Here is a 21,502-nt window from a genome sequence, read left to right as displayed (position 1 = left end):
AGAAGAAGGGACCGGTTGGTAGGACATGTTCTGAGGCATCAAGGGACCACAAATTTAGCACTGGAGGGCAGCGTGGAGGGTAAAAATCGTAGAGGGAGATCAAAAGATGAATACAGTAAGCAGATTCGGAAGGATGTAGGTTGCAGTAAGTACTGGGAGATGAAGAAGCTTGCACAGTATGGAGTAGCATGGAGAGCTGCATCAAACCAGTCTCGGGACTGAAGACCACAACAACAACAAAAATTAGTTTACTCATATTTAATGTTGCTTTAATCCTGACACAGAATTTACATATAACTACTTACATAAACTACACTTAAAGCTTTATTGAAAAACATCAGAAAGAGCTGTAAATACACAGACATTTGTTGGAACACAAACTCTATGACAACATCTCTATCAGCTGCTCCCTGTTGTTCCGCCTGGCGAGGTCCAGTGGGGTACTCCAGTTGTCAGCTCTGGCCCTCCTGTCAGCTCCCGCCTGCAGCAGCACGGCCACTATGTCTGCGTGGCCACGTTCCGCCGCATCGTGGAGCGGTGTCCTTCTCCACTGGTTCCTGGCGTTGGGGTCAGCTGCAGACGCCAGCAGCAGCCGCACCACAGCTGCGCGGCCACGGTATGCGGCCGAGTGCAGAGGCGTGCACTGCATGCTGTCCCTGGCGTCCACCTCCGCCCCGGCCTCCACCAGACACCTCACTGCCTGCACCTGGCCCCTGGAAGCTGCCCAGTGCAGGGCTGTCATGTCATAAAAGTCCACGTCCCTCACCCCTACGTCGGCCCCTGCTTTCAACAGTGCACGCAGCTCCTCCTCTGCCCCCTGCTGAGCTAAGTAGATCAGCTTCATGTCACACTCTTCTCCAGGAAGTCTCCTGTACAAAACAGAAAAGTTCTCTCACTTTACTATGAACACACACATCTAATAGAGAAAACTATGTTACAAGAAAACCAAACATTTCTGAAAGCGCATCTCTTTAGAAACAAATCTACTATGTGTGATCTCAGGCTTTCCCGGCAAATTAACTGTTTGTACTGTTCTCGGGTCTCCAGCCGGGTGCAGTCGTTTTCAAACCACTGTACTTCGACAGTGTTCCTTGCCGTTATCTTCAGGTGATACCTGCAGACTGAGCATCTCCGCAGAATCTCCTTCCCTTTATACTCTGATCGCTTCCCCCCCCCCCTTCCCACGCGTCCTGCCGCACCCGACACTGCGTGGAGTGGTGGTGGGGAGGGGTGGGCTGCTGGCTGCAAACCATCAGATGTCCTGTGGCCTTCGTCAGGCGCGGAAGTCGCTTTGGGTCGGCGCTGTGCTTTTAGTTGGCTGAGTGCTGGGTCCCAGGCTTTGCTGAGGTTGAACCAAGCGTCTCTGTTGATCAGCGCATCAGCTACACGTGCCGGCCGGGGTGGCCGAGCAGTTCTAGGCGCTACAGTCTGGTACTGCGCGACCGCTACAGTCGCAGGTTCGAATCCTGCCTGGGGCATGGATGTGTGTGATGTCCTTAGGTTAGCTACGTTTAAATAGTTCTAAGTTCTAGGAGACTGATGACCTCAGAAGTTAAGTCTCATAGTGCTCAGAGCCATTTGAACCATCGGAGCTACACGTATTTCAATCGCCTCCTTCAGAACACAGTCCCAAAAAGACGAGGCCTGCCGTAAAACCTCCGTTTTCGCGTACTCCATAGTATCTCCAGTATCCATGTAATGTTCCGCAACCGCAGGTTTTGTAGGTTGCTTCAGTTCACTGTGCTTTCTGTGTTCCTGGCATCTTTTTCGATTGTCCGTACAGTTTGCCCGATGTATGCCTGACCACATTTACACGGAATACGGTAAACACCCGGTTTGCAGAGCCCGAAGTCATCTTTTACTGTACCTAGCAGGGCAAACGTTTTCGGAGGTGGGCGGGACACATTTGATGTTATACCGAGCCAGAACTCTACCGACTTTATTGGATACTTTGCCGGCGTAAGGCAGGTATGCCATTGTCTTCTCGTCCTCTTCGTTCTCTCTCTGCTGGGCTTGTACATTCTGCCTGAAAGCAGCCTACTGAAGCAACCTACAAAATCTGAGGTTGCAGAACATTACATGGATACTGGACTCACTGTGGAGTACGCGAAAACGGAGGTTTTACGGCAGGCCTCGTCTTTTTGGGACTGCGTTCTGAAGGAGGAGGTTGAAATACGTGTAGCTGATGGGCTGATCAACAGAGACGCTGGGTTCAACCTCAGCAAAGCCTGGGACCCAGCACTCAGCCAATTAAAAGCACAGCGCCCACTCAAAGCGACTTCCGCGCCCGACGAAGGCCACAGGACATCTAATGGTCCACAGTTCGCATCCAGCACCCAGCAACCCGCCCCTCCCCACCACCACTCCACGCAGCGCAGCGTGTGTCAGGACGTGGGGAAAGGGGTGGGGAGCGATCAGAGTATAAAGGGGAGGAGATTCAGCAGAGATGGTCTGCAGGTATCACCTTGACGGCAAGGAACGCTGTCGAAATATCGTGGTTTGAAAACGATTGCACCCAGCTGGAGACCCGAGAACAGTACAAACAAATCTACTATATTCCCCTCTTGTAATACAAAGAGTATGAGATTGTGTAAATTAAGGTTCAGTTGTTCAGTTGAACCCCTTTATCGAAGTCTTGTTCAATATCCGATTAAATTCCTCTATTCATATCTCAAGAAATTCCATTGTCTCATTTTGTCACACTGATCCCTACACGTCAGTTCCTTCGAGCTCAGGATGCTGCTGCTAACTGCTTGTTGACGTCCACTCACTCAGTTGCTTCATACACCTAATAATAAATCTGTGCGCAGCAATTCTTCCCAAAACTACGAAATCTGACACACACAAAACTAACCTCATTCCTGAGATAAAGCCAAAATTTTTGAGTACAATTACTGGTAAATTTCTTGACATTCTCACCAAATAGTGAAAATCTGTTTCACACACAACAATTTGGTCGGAAAAAAAAATCACATAACAGTAACACTAAGTCGACTACTAGTCATGCCTACTCTCTCTCTCTCTCTCTCTCTCTCTCTCTCTCTCTCTCTCTCTCTCAGGGAAAGAGAGAGAGAGAGAGAGATAGAGAGAGATTTTCATACCGTCTGCTAGATTTTAATTCGAAGTCTTCCAGTAAGCAAACATTGCCTTCCTGATGACACTCTCTACTCTATCGAATGGCGAGACTGAAAACTTGAGTTTTGAACCACTCTGCAGTATTTAACAATGTCAAAGTTGTTTTGAAACCCGCAGTGCTTTACCACGTGTGGCAGCAGTGGATGTGAAGCGCCTTTGCCTCCCTCTGGTGTGCCTTCTGGTTCACATGGCCCCACAGACTGACACGGATTACTAGCAATCCTAATACTTCATTTTAGGACAAACACAGCACTGAAAAATGTGCAAGACAAGTTAAAACATTCTGGGACTGTGTATTGATCAAATCCTAGCGTGTGGAATCCGAAAGTGATATGGAGCAATTAGCAATTATGTTGCCTCATGTAATCACTTTGTGTGTGTGTGTGTGTGTGTGTGTGTGTGTGTGTGTGTGTGTGTGTTCACGTTTACAGCTGTAGTAATGACAAGTTCTGGATGGTAGAGTTACTACATGTATACATTCTGTGTATGCTGTGACATTTGTGCAAATGCTTCTGTGCCTCAGTGTTTCCGGCTCTTCAGAGGAGAGGCTTAAATTCTACTCTAAAATCAAGAGCTTGCCCCTCAGCCTCCCCCACTAAAAAAGTAAATACACGAGAACTCGACAATAAATCTGGAGTGACACAGCGCTGCCACTATTTTTTTGGGCGTTACAGCAGAACTAGCAGTTCAGCTGCGCGACTGAACACAGCCTGTGGGCGCGAAGGTGTCAACATTCCAGGTGCAGCAACAGGTCTGTTAATACATCACAAAGTGGAGAACCCAGTACGTTGTCCTCGGAGGTGAGTGTTCCTCGGAGGTGAGTGTTCCTCGGAGGTGAGTGTATCATCTGGATAGCCTCAGGGAAGTGTGACAGATCCGCTGTTGTCTTCTATCTACATAAATGATCTTTTGGATAGGGTGGATAGCAAAGTGCGGCTGTTTGCTGAGGATGCTGTGGTGTACGGGAAGGTGTCGTCGTTGAGTGACTGTAGGAGGGTACGAGATGACTTTGACAGGATTTGTGATTGGTGTAAAGAATGGCAGCTAACTCTAAATATAGATAAATGTAAATTAATGCAGATGAATAGGGAAAAGAATCCCGTAATGTTTGAATACTCCATTAGTAGTGTAGCGTTTGACACAGTCACGTCGATTAAATATTTGGGCGTAACATTGCAGAGCGATATGAAGTGGGACAAGCATGTATGTAATGGCAGTTGTGGAGAAGGCAGATAGTCGTCTTCGGTTCATTGGTAGAATTTTGGGAAGATGTGGTTCATCTGTAAAGGAGACCGCTTATAAAACACTAATACGACCTATTCTCGAGTACTGCTCTTGCGTTTGGTATCCCTATCAGGTCGGATTGAGGGAGGACATAGAAGCAATTCAGAGGCGGACTGCTAGATTTGTTACTGGTAGGTTTGATCATCACGCGAGTGTTACGGAAATGCTTCAGGAACTCGGGTGGGAGTCTCTAGAGGAAAGGAGGCGTTCTTTTCGTGAATCGCTACTGAGGAAATTCAGAGAACCAGCATTTGAGGCCGACTGCAGTACAATTTTACTGCCGCCAACTTACATTTCGCGGAAAGACCACAAAGATAAGAGAGATTAGGGCTCGTACAGAGGCATATAGGCAGTCATTTTTCCCTCGTTCTGTTTGGGAGTGGAACAGGGAGAGAAGATGCTAGTTGTGGTACGAGGTACCCTCCGCCACGCACCGTATGGTGGACTGCGGAGTACGTATGCAGATGTAGACTGCAACACTGCAAATTTATTGCTAAGATGGAGCCACTGTACAATGAGCCAAGCAGTTTCCACACAGCCAGGCCACAGGTGTTTTTTTTTTGTTCTGAATGCAAGTGGAAACAGCATGTCAGTGTAGCAAGTAGGCTGCAAACCATTATAAGTATCCATTAACTTCGGCTGAGACATCTGCAGTCAGTCAGCACCTTCAGGAATGAGAGGGTTATGCCAGGCAACCAAGCAATATGGGACAGCATGCAGGCATCCCGAGTTTGGACCTCCACCACCACACCCTCTTCTGGTGCCAAGATGACCTCTGGTGCCAAGATGACTTGCTCTTGTCATTGTGGGCAACAACAAAGTCAGGACGATTGGACTGCTCACCATTCCATGTTTGTGTAAGTGTTTGGATGCTATGTGCCGTCAGTTACAGTGGCGATATCCACCACGTGAATCTGCCATCCCCTGCAAGCACCCCAGCAGACATCCACACTGCTGGCTCCATCTGGGAGTGGCTGTGGTGCACCAACAGGGTCACAAGCTGCTGCATAAATTGGTGCAGCCAGCATTCTTGGCATCAATGTCACGGTCTGCTGGCAGTCAGTTCACTGCCACCAGGCCACAACATGCCTCTCTCACCACATGCTGTGAGCACTTGTGGCCACTGCCACCACCGGGATGCTACGAGTGTAGCTGTGTGAGGTTTAATAAAATGCTTTTACTTTCGATGCTGTTTGTCTGTGCAGCCATAGGCCTGTACCCGGGTGACAACCCACCTCCCCAACTCAACCTTGCACAGACGTGGCCCTGTAGTCTGGGTATCGCGCAGTCTCTGCTGGAAGATTGTAGGTCCACGCAGCAGGAGGTCACAATTGCAGCTCTCAGTGCTGTTACACAGTTGGGTGAATGAAAGAACCATGATTTTTACTTTCGTGTACAGAGGAGTGGGGCTAGGCATAATATTCATCACTCAGGTCTTCCCAGTGTGATTTATTTGGTCATACTGCCCCATGTGCCGAGTCAGTGGCAGTAGTGTGTTTTATTTGTGATGGCTAGTGACTAAATAAACCACAAAGATGAGAGAGTACATAATGAGGTTCAGAGTATAAGACGATGTATTGTAATTGTGTGTATGTGAGCTAGTGTAGTCTGATACTTCGTTCTACCTTTTTGTGTATTAGGGATTAAGGTTCCATAATGAAGTTCCATAATGAAGTTTTGTGTAGCAGAATATGATGCAGCGTTTACTTAATCAAATAGTATATTTAATGTAAGACGAGATGGTCTGTCAGATCAGCTATGAAAACTTGGCTCTCCCATGATTTTTTGCTAGCCAACTTACCTGCTAATAAACATAGTTAATTTTAGGGATGTATCACGACTAGGCAATGAAAGCATTGTGAGCTACTAGTGAAAGGTTGTTGTAGTCTGCAATGAAGGTGTATATCCTAGCACAAGGCATCTGAAGCAACTCAGTGGCAAACATTGTAAGCTTGAAACACACACACACACACACACACACACACACACACACACACACACACACACACACACACACACACAAACACACAAACACACACACACACACAAACACACACACACACACACACACACACAAACACACACACAAAAACACACCAAAAAAACACACACCAAAAAAACACACAGACAAAAAAAACACACAGACAAAAAAAACACACAGACAAAAAAAACACACAGACAAAAAAAACACACAGACACACACACACACACACACACACACACACACACACACACACACACACACACACACACACCAAAAAAACACACACACACAAAAAAACACACAGACAAAAAACACACAGACAAAAAAAACACACAGACAAAAAAACACACAGACACACACACACACACACACACACACACACACACACACACACACACTTGGAAAAAGTGCTTACCTGGTGTCTGCCGGTGGCTGACCAAGCAGGCGACTGACTTCGACCACATCTTTGGGCAGGATGTGGACCGCCTCAGCCCAACCCTCAGTGGCCAGCACTTGCTGGTTGGCCTTTATAAAGGCTACAGTAGCCTCCATGAGGCTGGCACAGGAGTACCTCAACGCAAGCACTGCTGTGGCCGCCGCGTTTTCCACTGACAGCTGAGATGCCAGCTGCTGCTCACACAGAGCCTTCAACCCCGACACGCCGTATTTATCCGCAGCTGCCAGCAGCTCGGGCGTGACGCTGGGCTGGTGGGTCGCCTGAAGGGAATACATGTAGCCGAGCAACTCGCGCAGCACCGGGCCCTCCACATCGGTGACGGTGACGTGCCCACTGCTCGCCTCCAGTGTATCGTGCCGGAACATGCCGGCAAACACGGGGCTCCTGTCTGCCAGGATGGCCCTGTGCACCACCAGCCGCGTGTTGCCTGCCACCAATGTCACCATAGCACCATCACCTGCATCTAGGAGGGCGCCCACGTTCACAGCTGCAGTCTCCTGCTTGTCCTCGGTGGCTGCCATTGCGGATGATTCTGAAACACGGTGTCACTGAATAGTCCTCTGCCCTTACACAGCACCCTCAATACTTGTGTACGCTGAGGTGACAAATGTCATGGGATAGCGAAATGCACACCCGGCACACAGTAGTATCACCCTGGTATCGCCTGGTAAAAAAGGGCAGTGCATTGCCGGAGTTGTCACTTGTACTCTGGTGATTCACGTGGAAAGTTTACAACGCGATTACGCTCACACGACAGGCTTTAACAGATGTCAAATGTGGAACAGTACTTGGAGGCAGACACAAGGGAATTTCCATTTCAGAAATCGTTAAAGAATCCAATATTCCAAGATCATATCAAGAGTGTACCAAGAATCATAAATTGCAGGCAATACCTACTGCTCTTGCGTTTGGGATCCCTATCAGGTCGGATTGAGGGAGGACATAGAAGCAATTCAGAGGCGGACTGCTAGATTTATTACTGGTAGGTTTGATCATCATGCAAGTGTTACGGAAATGCTTCAGGAACTTGGAATGTAGTCAAATTAAATCGGGTGATGCCGACGGGATTAGATTAGTAAATGAGACACTTAAAGTAGTAAAGGAGTTTTGCTATTTAGGGAGTAAAATAACTGATGATGGTCGAAGTAGAGAGGATATAAAATGTAGACTGGTAATGGCAAGGAAATCGTTACTGAAGAAGAGAAATTTGTTAACATCGAGTATAGATTTAAGTGTCAGGAAGTCGTTTCTGAAAGTATTTGTATGGAGTGTAGCCATGTATGGAAGTGAAACATGGACGATAACCAGTTTGGACAAGAAGAGAATAGAAGTTTTCGAAATGTGGTGCTACAGAAGAATGCTGAAGATAAGGTGGGTAGATCACGTAACTAATGAGGAGGTATTGAATAGGATTGGGGAGAAGAGAAGTTTGTGGCACAACTTGACTAGAAGAAGGGATCGGTTGGTAGGACATGTTCTGAGGCATCAAGGGATCACAAATTTAGCATTGGAGGGCAGCGTTGAGGGTAAAAATCGTAGAGGGAGACCAAGAGATGAATACACTAAGCAGATTCAGAAGGATGTAGGTTGCAGTAGGTACCGGGAGATGAAGAAGCTTGCACAGGATAGAGTAGCATGGAGAGCTGCATCAAACCAGTCTCAGCACTAAAGACCACAACAACAACAACAACAACAACAACCTCTCATCACAGACAAGACAGTGGTCAACATCCTTTACCTAACGACCGAGTGGAGCAGCATTTGCTTAGACTTGTCAGTGCTAACAGAAAGGAACACTGCACGAAATAATTGCAGAAATCAATGTGGGACATACGGCGAATCAATCCATTAGGACAGTGTAGTGAAATTTGACGTTAATGGGGTATGGCAGCAATCGAACGATGTGGGTGCCTTTGCTAGCAGCATAATATCGCCTGCAGCGCCTCGCCTGGGCTTGTGATCATGTTGGTTGGATCCTAGATGTCCGGAATACGGTGGCTTTGGAGGATGAGCCCCATTTTTGGTTGTTAGGAGTTGATGGCAGTCTTCGAGTGTCGCACAGATTCCATAAAGCCATAGACCCAAGTTGTCGAAGAGGCACTGAGCAAGCTGATGGCGGCTCCATAATCGTGTGGGTTGTGTTTACTTGGAAAGGACTGAGTCCTGTGGTCCCAACCAATTACTGACTGGAAAATAATATGTTCGGCTACTTCAAGAACGAAACTTCCTGGCAGATTAAATCTGTGTGTCCGAGCGAGACTCGAACTCGGCGAGTGCTCTACCATCTGAGCTACCCAAGCACGACTCACGCCCCGTCCTCACATCTTTACTTCCGCCAGTACCTCGTCTCCTACTTTCCAAACTTCACAGAAGCTCTCCTGCGAACCTTGCAGAAGTAGCACTCCTGGAAGAAAGGAGAGCTTCTGTGAAGTTTGGAAGGTAGGACGAGCTACTGGCGGAAGTGAAGCTGTGAGGACGGGGCGTGAGTCGTGCTTGGGTAGCTCAGTTGGTAGAGCACTTGCCCACGAAAGGCAAAGGTACCGAGTTCGAGTCTCGGTCCGGCATACAGTTTTAATCTGCCAGTAAGTTTCATATCAGCGCACACTCCGCTGCAGAGTGAAAATCTCATTCTGGATACATTGAGAACATTTGCAGCCGTTCGTGGACTACGTTCCCAAACACCAGACCACAATTATTCGTGAATGGTTTGAAGAACATTCTGCACAACTAGCATGGTGGTTTGGCCAGCCAGATCGCCAGACATGATTACCATCAAAAATTTATGGGACATAATCGATTTGGCTATAGAGGTAGAAACGGCTCAATACTTCTGTAGGCGAGTTCCGACGACTTGTTAATGGTACGTCGAGCTTCTGCACTACACTGGGCGAAAGGTGGTCCAACATGATATTGAGAGGTACCCCGTCACTTATCACCTCAGTGTATAGGCACAGCCTAAGCTGTGTAACGGAACAGTTGGTAAATGTTGTGCATCGCAAGTCACTATGGTATCCTTGCTTTTTACAACAGATGGAACAAGTGAATAGATGCAGAGGTTCATCAGTACATTACCAGAGATCCTTATTTTACACGTCCACATGAAGGGTGGAAACAGTCTACAATTTCTCCTTACAATGCAGTGTCAAATGGTCATCAGCCCTTTCAAAATGGTGATCTAGCACATTACAGACAAGGCCAGAGGAAATGCAGTGGCAATTCACTGAGTGACTTACCCTCCTAAGCTCCCAGGTATTTAGAGAAACGATATTATTACTGGAAACTAAATTACTCTCCTCTTAATAACTAGACCTGTGTGTTGTCATGCTGGATTCGTTCACTTAGTCAACTGACCATCCGGTACCAAAGTGTAGGGTGCATCACTAGTAAACGTCATCTCAAAGAAACTGCCACTGTGACTGCATCATCTCAACCGACATGACATATTCCAATAGGACAAAACCTAGCTATGCATAGCACGAAATGTTCAGCCAGAAACAGAGAATATCCCATCCATGTAACTATCTAATGTGCTATGGTTTCGAAACTGACCTCACTATATCACTGCACTGGAGATGATACTGATAAGAAGACAGTTTTCGCTGATATTACTTCCTCAATTCTAGGTTTGGCTCGAAAAATTCTTAATTACAGTTTGTACAACCAGAGGGGCGGGGGGAAATGTATCTTCATTTATTGCACATTGAGCTACAAAGAACGTCAAAACAAAATAAACCATTGTACAGTGTCTCATAATATGCGGTACTCTTAGAACGACCTCTCAACATTATTCATCGCATTAAGACAGTACCTACAAAAAGCTATAAAACATTTCTTTGTTTAATACTGGTGTTTCTAACAACTTTTAAACACTAGTATTGTATACCCATTTTTGTTTATGTTCATAGTGCACAGACTTTCCAGTTAACCATTGTACACTACTGGCCATTAAAATTGCTACACCACGAAGATGACGTGCTACAGACACGAAATTTAACCGACAGGAAGAAGATGCTGTGATATGCAAATGATTAGCTTTTCAGAGCATTCACATCAGGTTGGCGCCGGTGGCGACACCTACAACGTGCTGACACGAGGAAAGTTTCAAACCGATTTCTCATACACAAATAGAGGTTGGCCGGTGTTACCTGGTGAAACGATGTTGTGATGCCTCGTGTAAGGAGGAGAAATGCGTACCATTACGTTTCCGGCTTTGATAAATGTCGGATTGTAGCCTATCGCGATTGCGGTTTATCGTGTCGCGACATTGCTGCTCGCGTTGGTCGAGATCCAATGACTGCTAGCAGAATATGGAATCGGTGGGTTCAGGTGGGTAATACGGAACGCCGTGCTGGATCACAACGGCCTCATATCACTAGCAGTCGAGAAGACAGGTATCTTATCCGCATGGCTGTAACGGATCGTGCAGCCACGTCTCGATCCCTGAGTCAACATATGGGGACGTTTGCAAGACAACAACCATCTGCACGAACAGTTCGACGATGTTTGCAGCAGCACGGACTATCAGCTCGGAGACTGTGGCTGCGGTTGCCCTTGACGCTGCATCACAGACAGGAGCGCCCGCGATGGTGTACTCAACGACGAACCTGGGTGCACGAATGGCAAAACGTCATTTTTTCGGATGAATCCAGGTTCTGTTCACAGCATCATGATGATCGCATCCGTGTTTGGCGACATCGCGTTGGAAGCGTGTATTTGTCATCACCATACTGGTGTAACACCCGGCGTGATGGTATGCGGTGCCATTTGTTACACGTCTCGGTCACCTCTTGTTCGCATTGATGGCACTCTAAACATTTCAGATGTGTTACGATCTGTGGCTCTACCCTTCATTCGATCCCTGAGAAACCCTACATTTCAGCAGGATAATGCACGACCGCATGTTGCAGGTCCTGTACGGGCCTATCTGGATACAAAAAATGTTCGACTGCTGCCGTGGCCTGCACATTCTCCAGATCTCTCACCAATTGAAAACATCTGGGCAATGGTGGTCGAGCAACTGGCTCGTCACAATACGCCAGTCACTACTCTTGATGAACTGTGGTATCATGTTGACGCTGCATGGGCAGCTGTACATGTACACTCCAACCAAGCTCTGTTTGACTCAATGCCCAGGCGTATCAAGGCCATTATTAAGGCCAGAGGTGATTGTTCTGGGTACTCATTTCTCAGGATCTATGCACCCAAATTGCGTGAAAATGTAATCACATGTCAGTTCTAGTATAATATATTTGTCCTATGAATACCCGTTTATCACCTGCATTTCTTCTTGGTGTAGCAATTTTAATGGTCAGTAGTGTATTATGGCAGTCCGTAACACTTCTTCAAATATAATTGTTAAATATATTTTTAGGGTTACGTATCTCAATCAGTAAAAACCAAAATCTTATAGAAACACCTTTTTGTACGTCTATTTGCCCGATGGTTAAGACTCCTTTCTCTCAGGAACGGGTAGAGATATCAAGTTTAGGCCAAGTTGGTTTGGTTGTTTTGGGGAAGGAGACCAGACAGCGAGGTCATCGGCCCTATCGGATTAGGATCAAATGGTTCAAATGGCTCTGAGCACTATGGGACTCAACTGCTGAGGTCATTAGTCCCCTAGAACTTAGGACTAGTTAAACCTAACTAACCTAAGGACATCACAAACATCCATGCCCGAGGCAGGATTCGAACCTGCGACCGTAGCGGTCTTGCGGTTCCAGACTGCAGCGCATTTAACCGCACGGCCACTTCGGCCGGCATCGGATTAGGGAAAGATGGGGAAGGAAGTCGGCCGTGCCCTTTCAAAGGAATCATCCCGGCATTTGCCTGGAGTTATATAGGGAAATCATCACGGAAAACCTAAATAAGTTATGTCAAGTACTAAGATCTACGGTCCCTTAGTGGTGTAAAAGGTCGAAGCTTCTAAGTCAATGCAATCAAAAGATACGGTCATGTATGACATATAACACGGAAACTCCCACGTTAAAACCTCTAGATGAAATATTTCTAGACGTGTCGGACCTGGTGGTCTAGCAAAAAAGCATATACTTAGAAACCGAGAAGTCGTGGGATCGAATCTTAGTCACACCATGGATATTTCGGCCTTCGTTTTAACCTCTCAACGTAGTGAAGAGTCGCCAGAAACAACATGTGGTTCGGATTCCACGTTAAAGTGTAGATCCCCTTTCCCCAGCCAGGTAACCAGCGTAGATGAGGGACACGCAAGTCACCAAAGTGACGTCCAATAGACAGACCTGCACCAGGCGATTCAGCCACACGAAATGATAATAATAATAATTATTATTATTATTATTATTATTATAATTTATTATCTATATATATAATTAAGATTGTATGGAGCCCACAGAGTCCAAGTCCTACTTTCAGTTTACGGAATTTTTCTGTAAAATATGTAAATTATAAAACCATCACTACCTTACATGACTACAGACACTTTCTGCAGTTGCCACAAATTTCTACCGTCCACCACCCGAAACTGTCTCAAATCCAATAAATCTCTGAAGGGTCTCCTCAGAAACCTAACAAGATATGCAGTCGTGTTGTACGTAGCGTCAAAGAACCTCCTCACTCCTTAATAGTCCACCTAATTTTCAACATTCGTCTGTAGCACCACATCCCAACTGCTTCGATTCTCTTCTGTTCAGATTCTCCCCACAGTCCATGTTTCATTATCACACGATACAATGCTGTGCTTCTCAGAAATTTCTTCCTCAAATTAAGGTATGTGTTTGATACTAGTTAACTTCGCTTGGACAGGAATGCCCCATTTTGCCAACGCTAGTCTGCTTTTGGTGTCCTCCTCGTTCAGTTTATCACGGGTTACTTTGCTGCCTAAGTAGCATAATCACCATCTACTTCGTGATCACAAGTCCTCACAAGTTTCTCGCTGTTCTCATTTCTGAAGAGACCATTGCAGGAAGATGAACATCTTGTTTTTCGGTCGATCTGTCTGTTCTGTACAAATTTTGCAACTCGTTTTAAACTTCCCGATAAGCTGTTGACTCGAAACTTTCAACTTAAGTCAAAACTGGATGGCAATGCGATATTAACTCTCTCTCTGTGCTGGTGTGTGACGGAGAGCAGGTACTTGGTGTACCACTGCTGTTCCCCTGTCAACTTGATTCTCTAGTTTTTACATTCCCAGTCTTCTCACGAGATGTGACTATGAAGAAGCTATATATTGGTCGACTCATTTGAAGAGAAACTGGAATAGACCTCAAGCTCACCATATGTCCTGCTGTAACTCATCAAAATGTTTGAAATCAAACGAAAAATTTCACACACAACATTAAAAAATAGAAAATAAATAGAAAAGTTTTTCAATATAACACGGTTTTTTAACAGAATAATAAGTGTTAAATAATATCTGCTAGCCCCTACAAATTCCTAACTCCATGTGGATAGTATTGAAAATTTGTGCTTGTGAATTTTTAATAGCTATGATACTGCCTGTAAAACTGAAAATTTTGTGCGTCCGTATGTAGCCAGTGACGTAGTTTTCTGTACAAAATATTTCCTTTCCCCGTAAACTAATGGCTGAATATTCAAATGATTTTGCATTTGTGATCATCAGACATTGCATATGAAAGAGAATGCAAACTGTCGCTAAAACGAGGCACGGTTCCTTTCTTCTTCAATTATCCTCAAAGGAACCATTGCACTCACCTTGGCACCCTCAACTAGGGCTGCAATAGGTCCGGATAGGCGTGTTGGCGAGACTTTTATACAACTGTGCGGGGTAAACCTGGACCTTTTTCCGTGCGTGTGGAAATAGACTGTAGTAAGACTTAGCTATAATTCAGTAAAGGATGGCCTAACTATAGACAGTTTCTTCGTTTTAGTCTATTAAAAACGTAGCGGCATGCACGTTAGGCGCCCTCTTGTGGGCACGCAGTATGTTCCAACCCCCCCCCCCCCCCCCTTCTCTCTCTCTCTCTCTCTCTCTCTCTCTCTCTCACACACACACACACACACACACACACACACTCTGCCAATGCTAGTCTGCTTTCGATGCCCTCCTCCTTGTTCATTTTGTCACGGGTTACTTTGCTGCCTAAGTTGCATAATCACCTTAACTTTTTTTACTTCGTAATCACAAGTTCTGGTAAGTTGCTCGCTGTTCTCATTTCTGAATGACACCATTGCAGGAGGATGAACTTTATTGCCGGTGGCCTCCCAGATCTCCAGACATTACACATTGTGCCTCATCTGTGGGGTTACGTCTAAGACCGCGTTTTTATCCCGCCCATGCCTGACACTCTTTAAAGTCTGCGACATCGCATCGTTGTGAATTCGGTAACTAGAGAGCAAGTGCTTTGTGTGTGGCAGGAAATGAGCCAACGTTTTGATATTTGTCGTGTAACACAGGGTGCTGACGTTGAGTGCATACAAATGTGAACTCTTCGCTTTCCAGGAACGATGGAATTGTGTTTCTATTTTTTGTAGTTTGGAAGCAGTAAATGTCTGAAATGTGTTCCTTTTTTTTGAATAGCCCTATATTTCAAAAGTAATCGCTATAGCTGCTGACAAATTTATCCCACTGCAATACAAGACGGTCAGTGTTTTCATCATCAAAAAATGTTTGCCGCTCTCTATAGACTCGTGGTCTTGCGGTAGCGATCTCGCTTCCCGCGCACGGGATCCCTGGTTCGATGCCCGGCGGGGTCAGGGATTTTTCCTGCCTCGAGACGACTGGGTGAGGTGTCTTCTTCATAGTCATCATTTATCCCCATTACCGTCAGAAGAAGGCAGTGGCAAACCACCTCCACTAGGACCTTGCCTAGTACAGCGGTGAGGGTCTCCCGCATCGTCTACTACGCTCTGTCAAAGAGTATGGGACCTCATCGTCATCATCATCGAGTCATAGTCATGACTCTACCAGGGTTGCAACTATTCGAAGCAAATCGACGGCCACCATTGTTCCTCACAGGGAGATGGGGACTCCATGGAGGATGTTCAGTGCCACCGACAACGATCGTCAGAATGCGTCGTCAGAGATGGCCCGACAGCTTGGTCACAACACGTCAGATATCAATCAGTTTCTGGGCGGCGTAGAATAACGGATGAAGTAGTTTAGGTTTAACCTTCCTAGGTTGGCTTTGGTACGAGGATGATGATTCTTTGGTTGTAGAGAAGTGTTGCAATGCGGGTTTTCCTATCAAAAAGACGTCGAATGCGTGTCAATCAGCTGCTTCTGTCTCGAAAAGTGCGTGGCAAGTGCTGCACATACTGTCCTCAGTTACTGGAATTACCAGAAAACTTTCAGGAGTATGTGACATGAAGGGATTACTGTTCTGTTACATAACAGAGATGGTTTTGAAGTTTTGCACACATTAGATCAATTAGACTTAATGACTCTCATCAGCCTAAGTGTGAAAGTAAGTTTCTACATCTACATCCACATTTATACTCCGCAAGCCACCCAACGGTGTGTGGCGGAGGGCACTACGTGCCACTGTCATTACCTCCCTTTCCTGTTCCAGTCGCGTATGGTTCGCGGGAAGAACGACTGCCGGAAAGCCTCCGTGCGCGCTCGAATCTCTCTAATTTTACATTCGTGATCTCCTCGGGAGATATAAGTAAGGGGAAGCAATATATTCGATACCTCATCCAGAAACGCACCCTCTCGAAATCTGGACAGCAAGCTACACCGCGATGCAGAGCGCCTCTCTTGCAGAGTCTGCCACTCGAGTTTGCTTAACATCTCCGTAACGCTATCACGGTTACCAAATAACCCTGTAACGAAACGCGCCGCTCTTCTTTGGATCTTCTCTATCTCCTCTGTCAACCCGACCTGGTACGGATCCCACACTGATGAGCGATAATCAAGTATAGGTCGAACGAGTGTTTTGTAAGCCACCTCTTACATTTTCTAAGGACTCTCCCAATGAATCTCAACGTGGCACGCGCCATACCAACAATTAATTTTATATGATCATTCCACTTCAAATCGTTCCGTACGCATACTCCCAGATATTTTACAGAAGTAACTGCTACCAGTGTTTGTTCCGCTGTCATATAATCATACAATAAAGGATCCTTCTTTCTATGTATTCGCAATACATTACATTTGTCTATGTTAAGGGTCAGTTGTCACTCCTTGCACCAAGTGCCTATCCGCTGCAAATCTTCCTGCATTTCACTGCAATGTCGCGATGTGGCTACCTTGTAAATGAAATCAATAGCAAGTGTAGGGAAATCGAGGCGAAATGGATGCAGGAAAAACGTGAAGCAATAGAAAATAAAATGGTTTTTGGAAGAACAGTTTCGGCACATAGAAAAGTTAAAATATCTTTATGAAATTAAAAGCAAGGGCATTAAAATTAAAAGTGCAAGAAAAATTGCAGAGAAGAGCGGATAGGTGGAAGGAGCACAGCGAAGGCCTTTACTTTGATATGAGATACTCTGGACACAAAGAACGGAAACTGGAAACACATGTAGCACATTTGCAAACCACTTCATACAGCAGCCACCACACTTCCTTTTTTTTTTTTTGGTCATCAGTGTACTGACTGGTTTGATGCTAACCTCTTCATCTCAGAGTAGCACTTGCAACCTACGTCCTCAATTATTTGCTTGACGTATTCCAGTCTCTGTCTTCCTCTACAGTTTTTGCCCTCTACAGCTCCCTCTAGTACCATGGAAGTCATTCCCTCATGTCTTAGCAGATGTCCTATCATCCTGTCCCTTCTCCTTATCAGTGTTTTCCACATATTCCTTTCCTCTCCGATTCTGCGTAGAACCTCCTCATTCCTTACCTTATCAGTCCACCAAATTTTCAACATTCTTCTATAGCACCACATCTCAAATGCTTCGATTCTCTTCTGTTCCGGTTTTCCCACAGTCCATGTTTCACTACCATACAATGCTGTACTCCAGACGTACATCCTCAGAAATTTCTTCCTCAAATTAAGGCCGGTATTTAATATTAGTAGACTTCTCTTGGCCAGAAATGCCTTTTTTGCCATAGCGAGTCTGCTTTTGATGTCCTCCTTGCTCCGTCCGTCATTGATTATTTTACTGCCTAGGTAGCAGAATTCCTTAACTTCATTGACTTCGTGACCATCAATCGTGATGTTAAGTTTCTCGCTGTTCTCATTTCTACTACTTCTCATTACCTTCGTCTTTCTCCGATTCACTCTCAAACCATACTGTGTACTCATTAGACCATTCCGTTCAGCAGATCGTTTAATTCTTCTTCACTTTCACTCAGGATAGCAATGTCATCAGCGAATCGTATCATTGATATCCTTTCACCTTGTATTTTAATTCCACTCCTGAACCTTTCTTTTATTTCCATCATTGCTTCCTCGATGTACAGATTGAAGAGTAGGGGCGAAAGGCTACAGCCTTGTCTTACACCCTTCTTAATACGAGCACTTCGTTCTTGATCGTCCACTCCTATTATTCCCTCTTGGTTGTTGTACATATTGTATATGACCCGTCTCTCCCTATAGCTTACCCCTACTTTCTTCAGAATCTCGAACAGCTTGCACCATTTTATATTGTCGAACGCTTTTTCCAGGTCGACAAATCCTATGAAAGTGTCTTGATTTTTCTTTAGCCTTGCTTCCATTATTAGCCGTAACGTCAGAATTGCCTCTCTCGTCCCTTTACTTTTCCTAAAGCCAAACTGATCGTCACCTAGCGCATTCTCAATTTTCTTTTCCATTCTTCTTTATATTATTCTTGTAAGCAGCTTCGTTGCATGAGCTGTTAAGCTGATTGTGCGATAATTCTCGCACTTGTCAGCTCTTGCCGTCTTCGGAATTGTGTGGATGATGCTTTTCCGAAAGTCACCACACTACTGGTATAAAAACGCCAGTGTGCAGAAAAAAATTGTAGACAGCTAATGCCCGCCTACCACAACCATAAAAAGACCCACCACAGTAACTTTAAGCATAAGACAAGTCAGCCTTCGCTCACGAACAAATTATTACTTTTGGATACAATTTACGCCGTAAATTCGCGATAAAGATTTTCCCGACTTGAAATTTCGAATAAACCGGCGATTTCAGTCCATAATTTCGAAGTACCGTACATCCTGATTGATATTTTTCATCCACAGGGTGTTCCAACTACTTCCTTCTTTGACAAAACTTCACAGTTTCCCGCAGACCATATTTCGTGCGTGAGAACATGGAGCGATGTGACCGAAGAAAAGGAGCCGATATGAAATTCATCGGGTGTCGTCCGAAGTCTGTACGTTTGGGCGATGAGATCGGCTGCGCTGTGACTGCACATCCAGTGGACTACTTGTTTGAAAAGATCGGCCGTCTTCCGCAGGTGTCAGTCGTCGATGGCGAAACTAGTGTCTGTCGCAAGTTTCGAGTAGTACTGTGAAAACTTTTCCCAGCTTAAACTAAACGCAAAAAAAGACACAAGTAATCTTAATAGCTCATCAGAAATTAAGAAGTTCAGATTTCCGCGAACGCCTGCCTCCTACTCTGCTCGACGGTATTCCAATACCATATCAGAAAACAGTTAAGATCCGTGGATGAGCATCTCAACTGGGCGGGGAATACAGTCGCAGTGTGCCGGATGACGTCCACTTGTCTCTATGCTCTCAAAAAGTTTCGGAACGTATTTCCACAGGACTTGAAACGCCAGCTCGTGCAAGCACTCGTTCTACCGAACCTCTACTATTGTGATGTAATTCGACAAGGCATGAGTAGTGAAAACAACAGACGGCTAGAGCTAACCACGAATGCCTGTGTGCGTTACACCTGCAACACTCGCCGATATGATCATGTTAGTGCTTCATACTCCGAGCTAGGGTGGCTGCGGCCGGACAAATTGGGTGACTACCACACTCTATGCCTACTTCACCGACTCCTCGTCGCGCAAGCACCCCAGTACCTTGCTTCAGAGATTAAACACCTTTCATGCCATCATAATCGGAACACGAGGTCACTCTTATTTGGTATCCTAACTGTGCCCACTCACAAAACAAAAACTTTTGCTAACTCCTCAGTTGCCGCTGTCCGCCTCTAGAACAAACTGCCCCTTACCTTGCGCAAAATTCAATCCCCTGCTGGTTTTAAGAAGAAGTTGAAGCATTTCCTACTATCACCCTCATAATGTTTTCCACAAAATTAATGTACAAGGCAAATCCTCTCCTCTGCCAAATAGCAAAGCTATTTTTACGGTTACATACCTCAATCGGTAGGAACGTAACCTTATAGAAACACCTCTTTGTCCGTCTATTTGCCCGATGGTTAAGAGTCCTTTCTCTCAGGAACGGGTAGAGATATCAAGTTGAAGTTTATGTCAAGTTGGTTGGGTTCTTTTGGGGAAGGAGACCAGACAGCGAGGTCATCGGCCTCATCGGATTAGGGAAGGATGGGGAAGCAAGTCGGCCGTGCCCTTTCAAAGGAACAATCACGGCATTTGCCTGGAGTGATTTAGGGAAATCATGGAAAACCTAAATCAGTTATGTCAAGTACTAAGATCTACGGCCCCTTAGTGGTGTGAAAGGTCGAAGCTTCTAAGTCAATGCAATCAAAAGATACGGCCATGTATGACATATAACACGGAAACTCCCACGTTAAAACCTCTACATGAAATATTTCTAGACGTGTCGGGCCTGGTGGTGGAGCAAAACAGCATATACTTAGAAACCGGGAAGTCGTGCGATCGAATCTCAGTCACACCATAGATATTTCGGCCTTCGTTTTAACCCCTCAACGTAGTGAAGAGTCGCCAGAAACAACATGTGGTTCGGATTCCACGTTAAAGTGTAGATCCCCTTTTCCCAGCCAGGTAACCAGCGTAGATGAGGGACACACAACTCACCAAAGTGACGTCCAATAGGCAGACCTGCACCAGGCGATTCACCCACACGAAATGATAATAATAATAATAATTTATTATCTATATATATATAATTAAGATTGTATGGAGCCCACACAGTCCAGGTCCTACTTCCAGTTTACGGAGTTTTTCTGCAAAATATGTAAATTATAAAACCATCTCTACCTTACATGACTACAGACACTTTCTGCAGTTGCCACAAATTTCTACCGTCCACCACCCGAAACTGTCTCCCATCTTGCACCCTTCTCTTCTTCCTCTTCGTCTATCTGTATTAGCCACGCAATCTTCTTTTTCGTCATATTTCCTTAATTATGTTACATCATGTCTCTATTCTTCTCCTCCCTTCACCATGAGTCTCCCTCGTACTCCCTGCTGCTAGCACTCGTATCTAAAATCTGTCTCTTTCATAACGTCTATTTATAACACTATTTATCTACGAATATAAACTCTATATGTGTGTATTTTTCCAAGTGTGCCTGTGTAATTGGTTTTTTTTTTCACTTTTACTTGTACTAGATGTAGATTAACATGGCTACTAAAACATATGAATGTAAAATAAGTAGAATGCCTGGATGGATGCAAAAGAGGGCCTTATGGCCATAATCTTGCCAGGTTAAATAAATAAATAAAATAAATAAATAAGACCATTTGTGAGGTATCGTCAGTTTCTGAGCTGTACTGAGATTTTAGGCCGTCCTTGTGTAGCGCTACACATATAGTTATATAATTGGGGCCGACTTTTATGATTAATTACGTAATTAGGACCTATCTTTACATATTTTAATCATACAATGTAGTGCTTTCTT

At 45.2% G+C, this 21,502-nt stretch overlaps 1 protein-coding gene across 1 annotated transcript in view; it reads right to left on the bottom strand.

Moving 5' to 3' along the window:
* Window positions 1–269: 269 nt before the first annotated feature.
* LOC126213046 (poly [ADP-ribose] polymerase tankyrase-like) overlaps window positions 270–21,502 on the bottom strand; it is a 117,193-nt gene continuing 95,960 nt past the window's right edge. The window contains exons 2-3 of the mRNA XM_049940621.1: window positions 6,819–7,392; window positions 270–869 (exon numbers count right to left, since the gene is read on the bottom strand). Coding sequence (XP_049796578.1) covers window positions 383–869; window positions 6,819–7,381 — 1,050 coding nt within the window. The 5' untranslated portion in view covers window positions 7,382–7,392 and the 3' untranslated portion in view covers window positions 270–382. The remainder of the gene's footprint in view (window positions 870–6,818; window positions 7,393–21,502) is intronic.

Source organism: Schistocerca nitens, chromosome 11, assembly GCF_023898315.1.
Source record: "Schistocerca nitens isolate TAMUIC-IGC-003100 chromosome 11, iqSchNite1.1, whole genome shotgun sequence".
NCBI lineage: Eukaryota > Metazoa > Arthropoda > Insecta > Orthoptera > Acrididae > Schistocerca > Schistocerca nitens.
The sequence above is the reverse complement of the archived record's forward strand: the minus strand, read 5'-3'. Positions and strand labels throughout refer to the sequence as shown.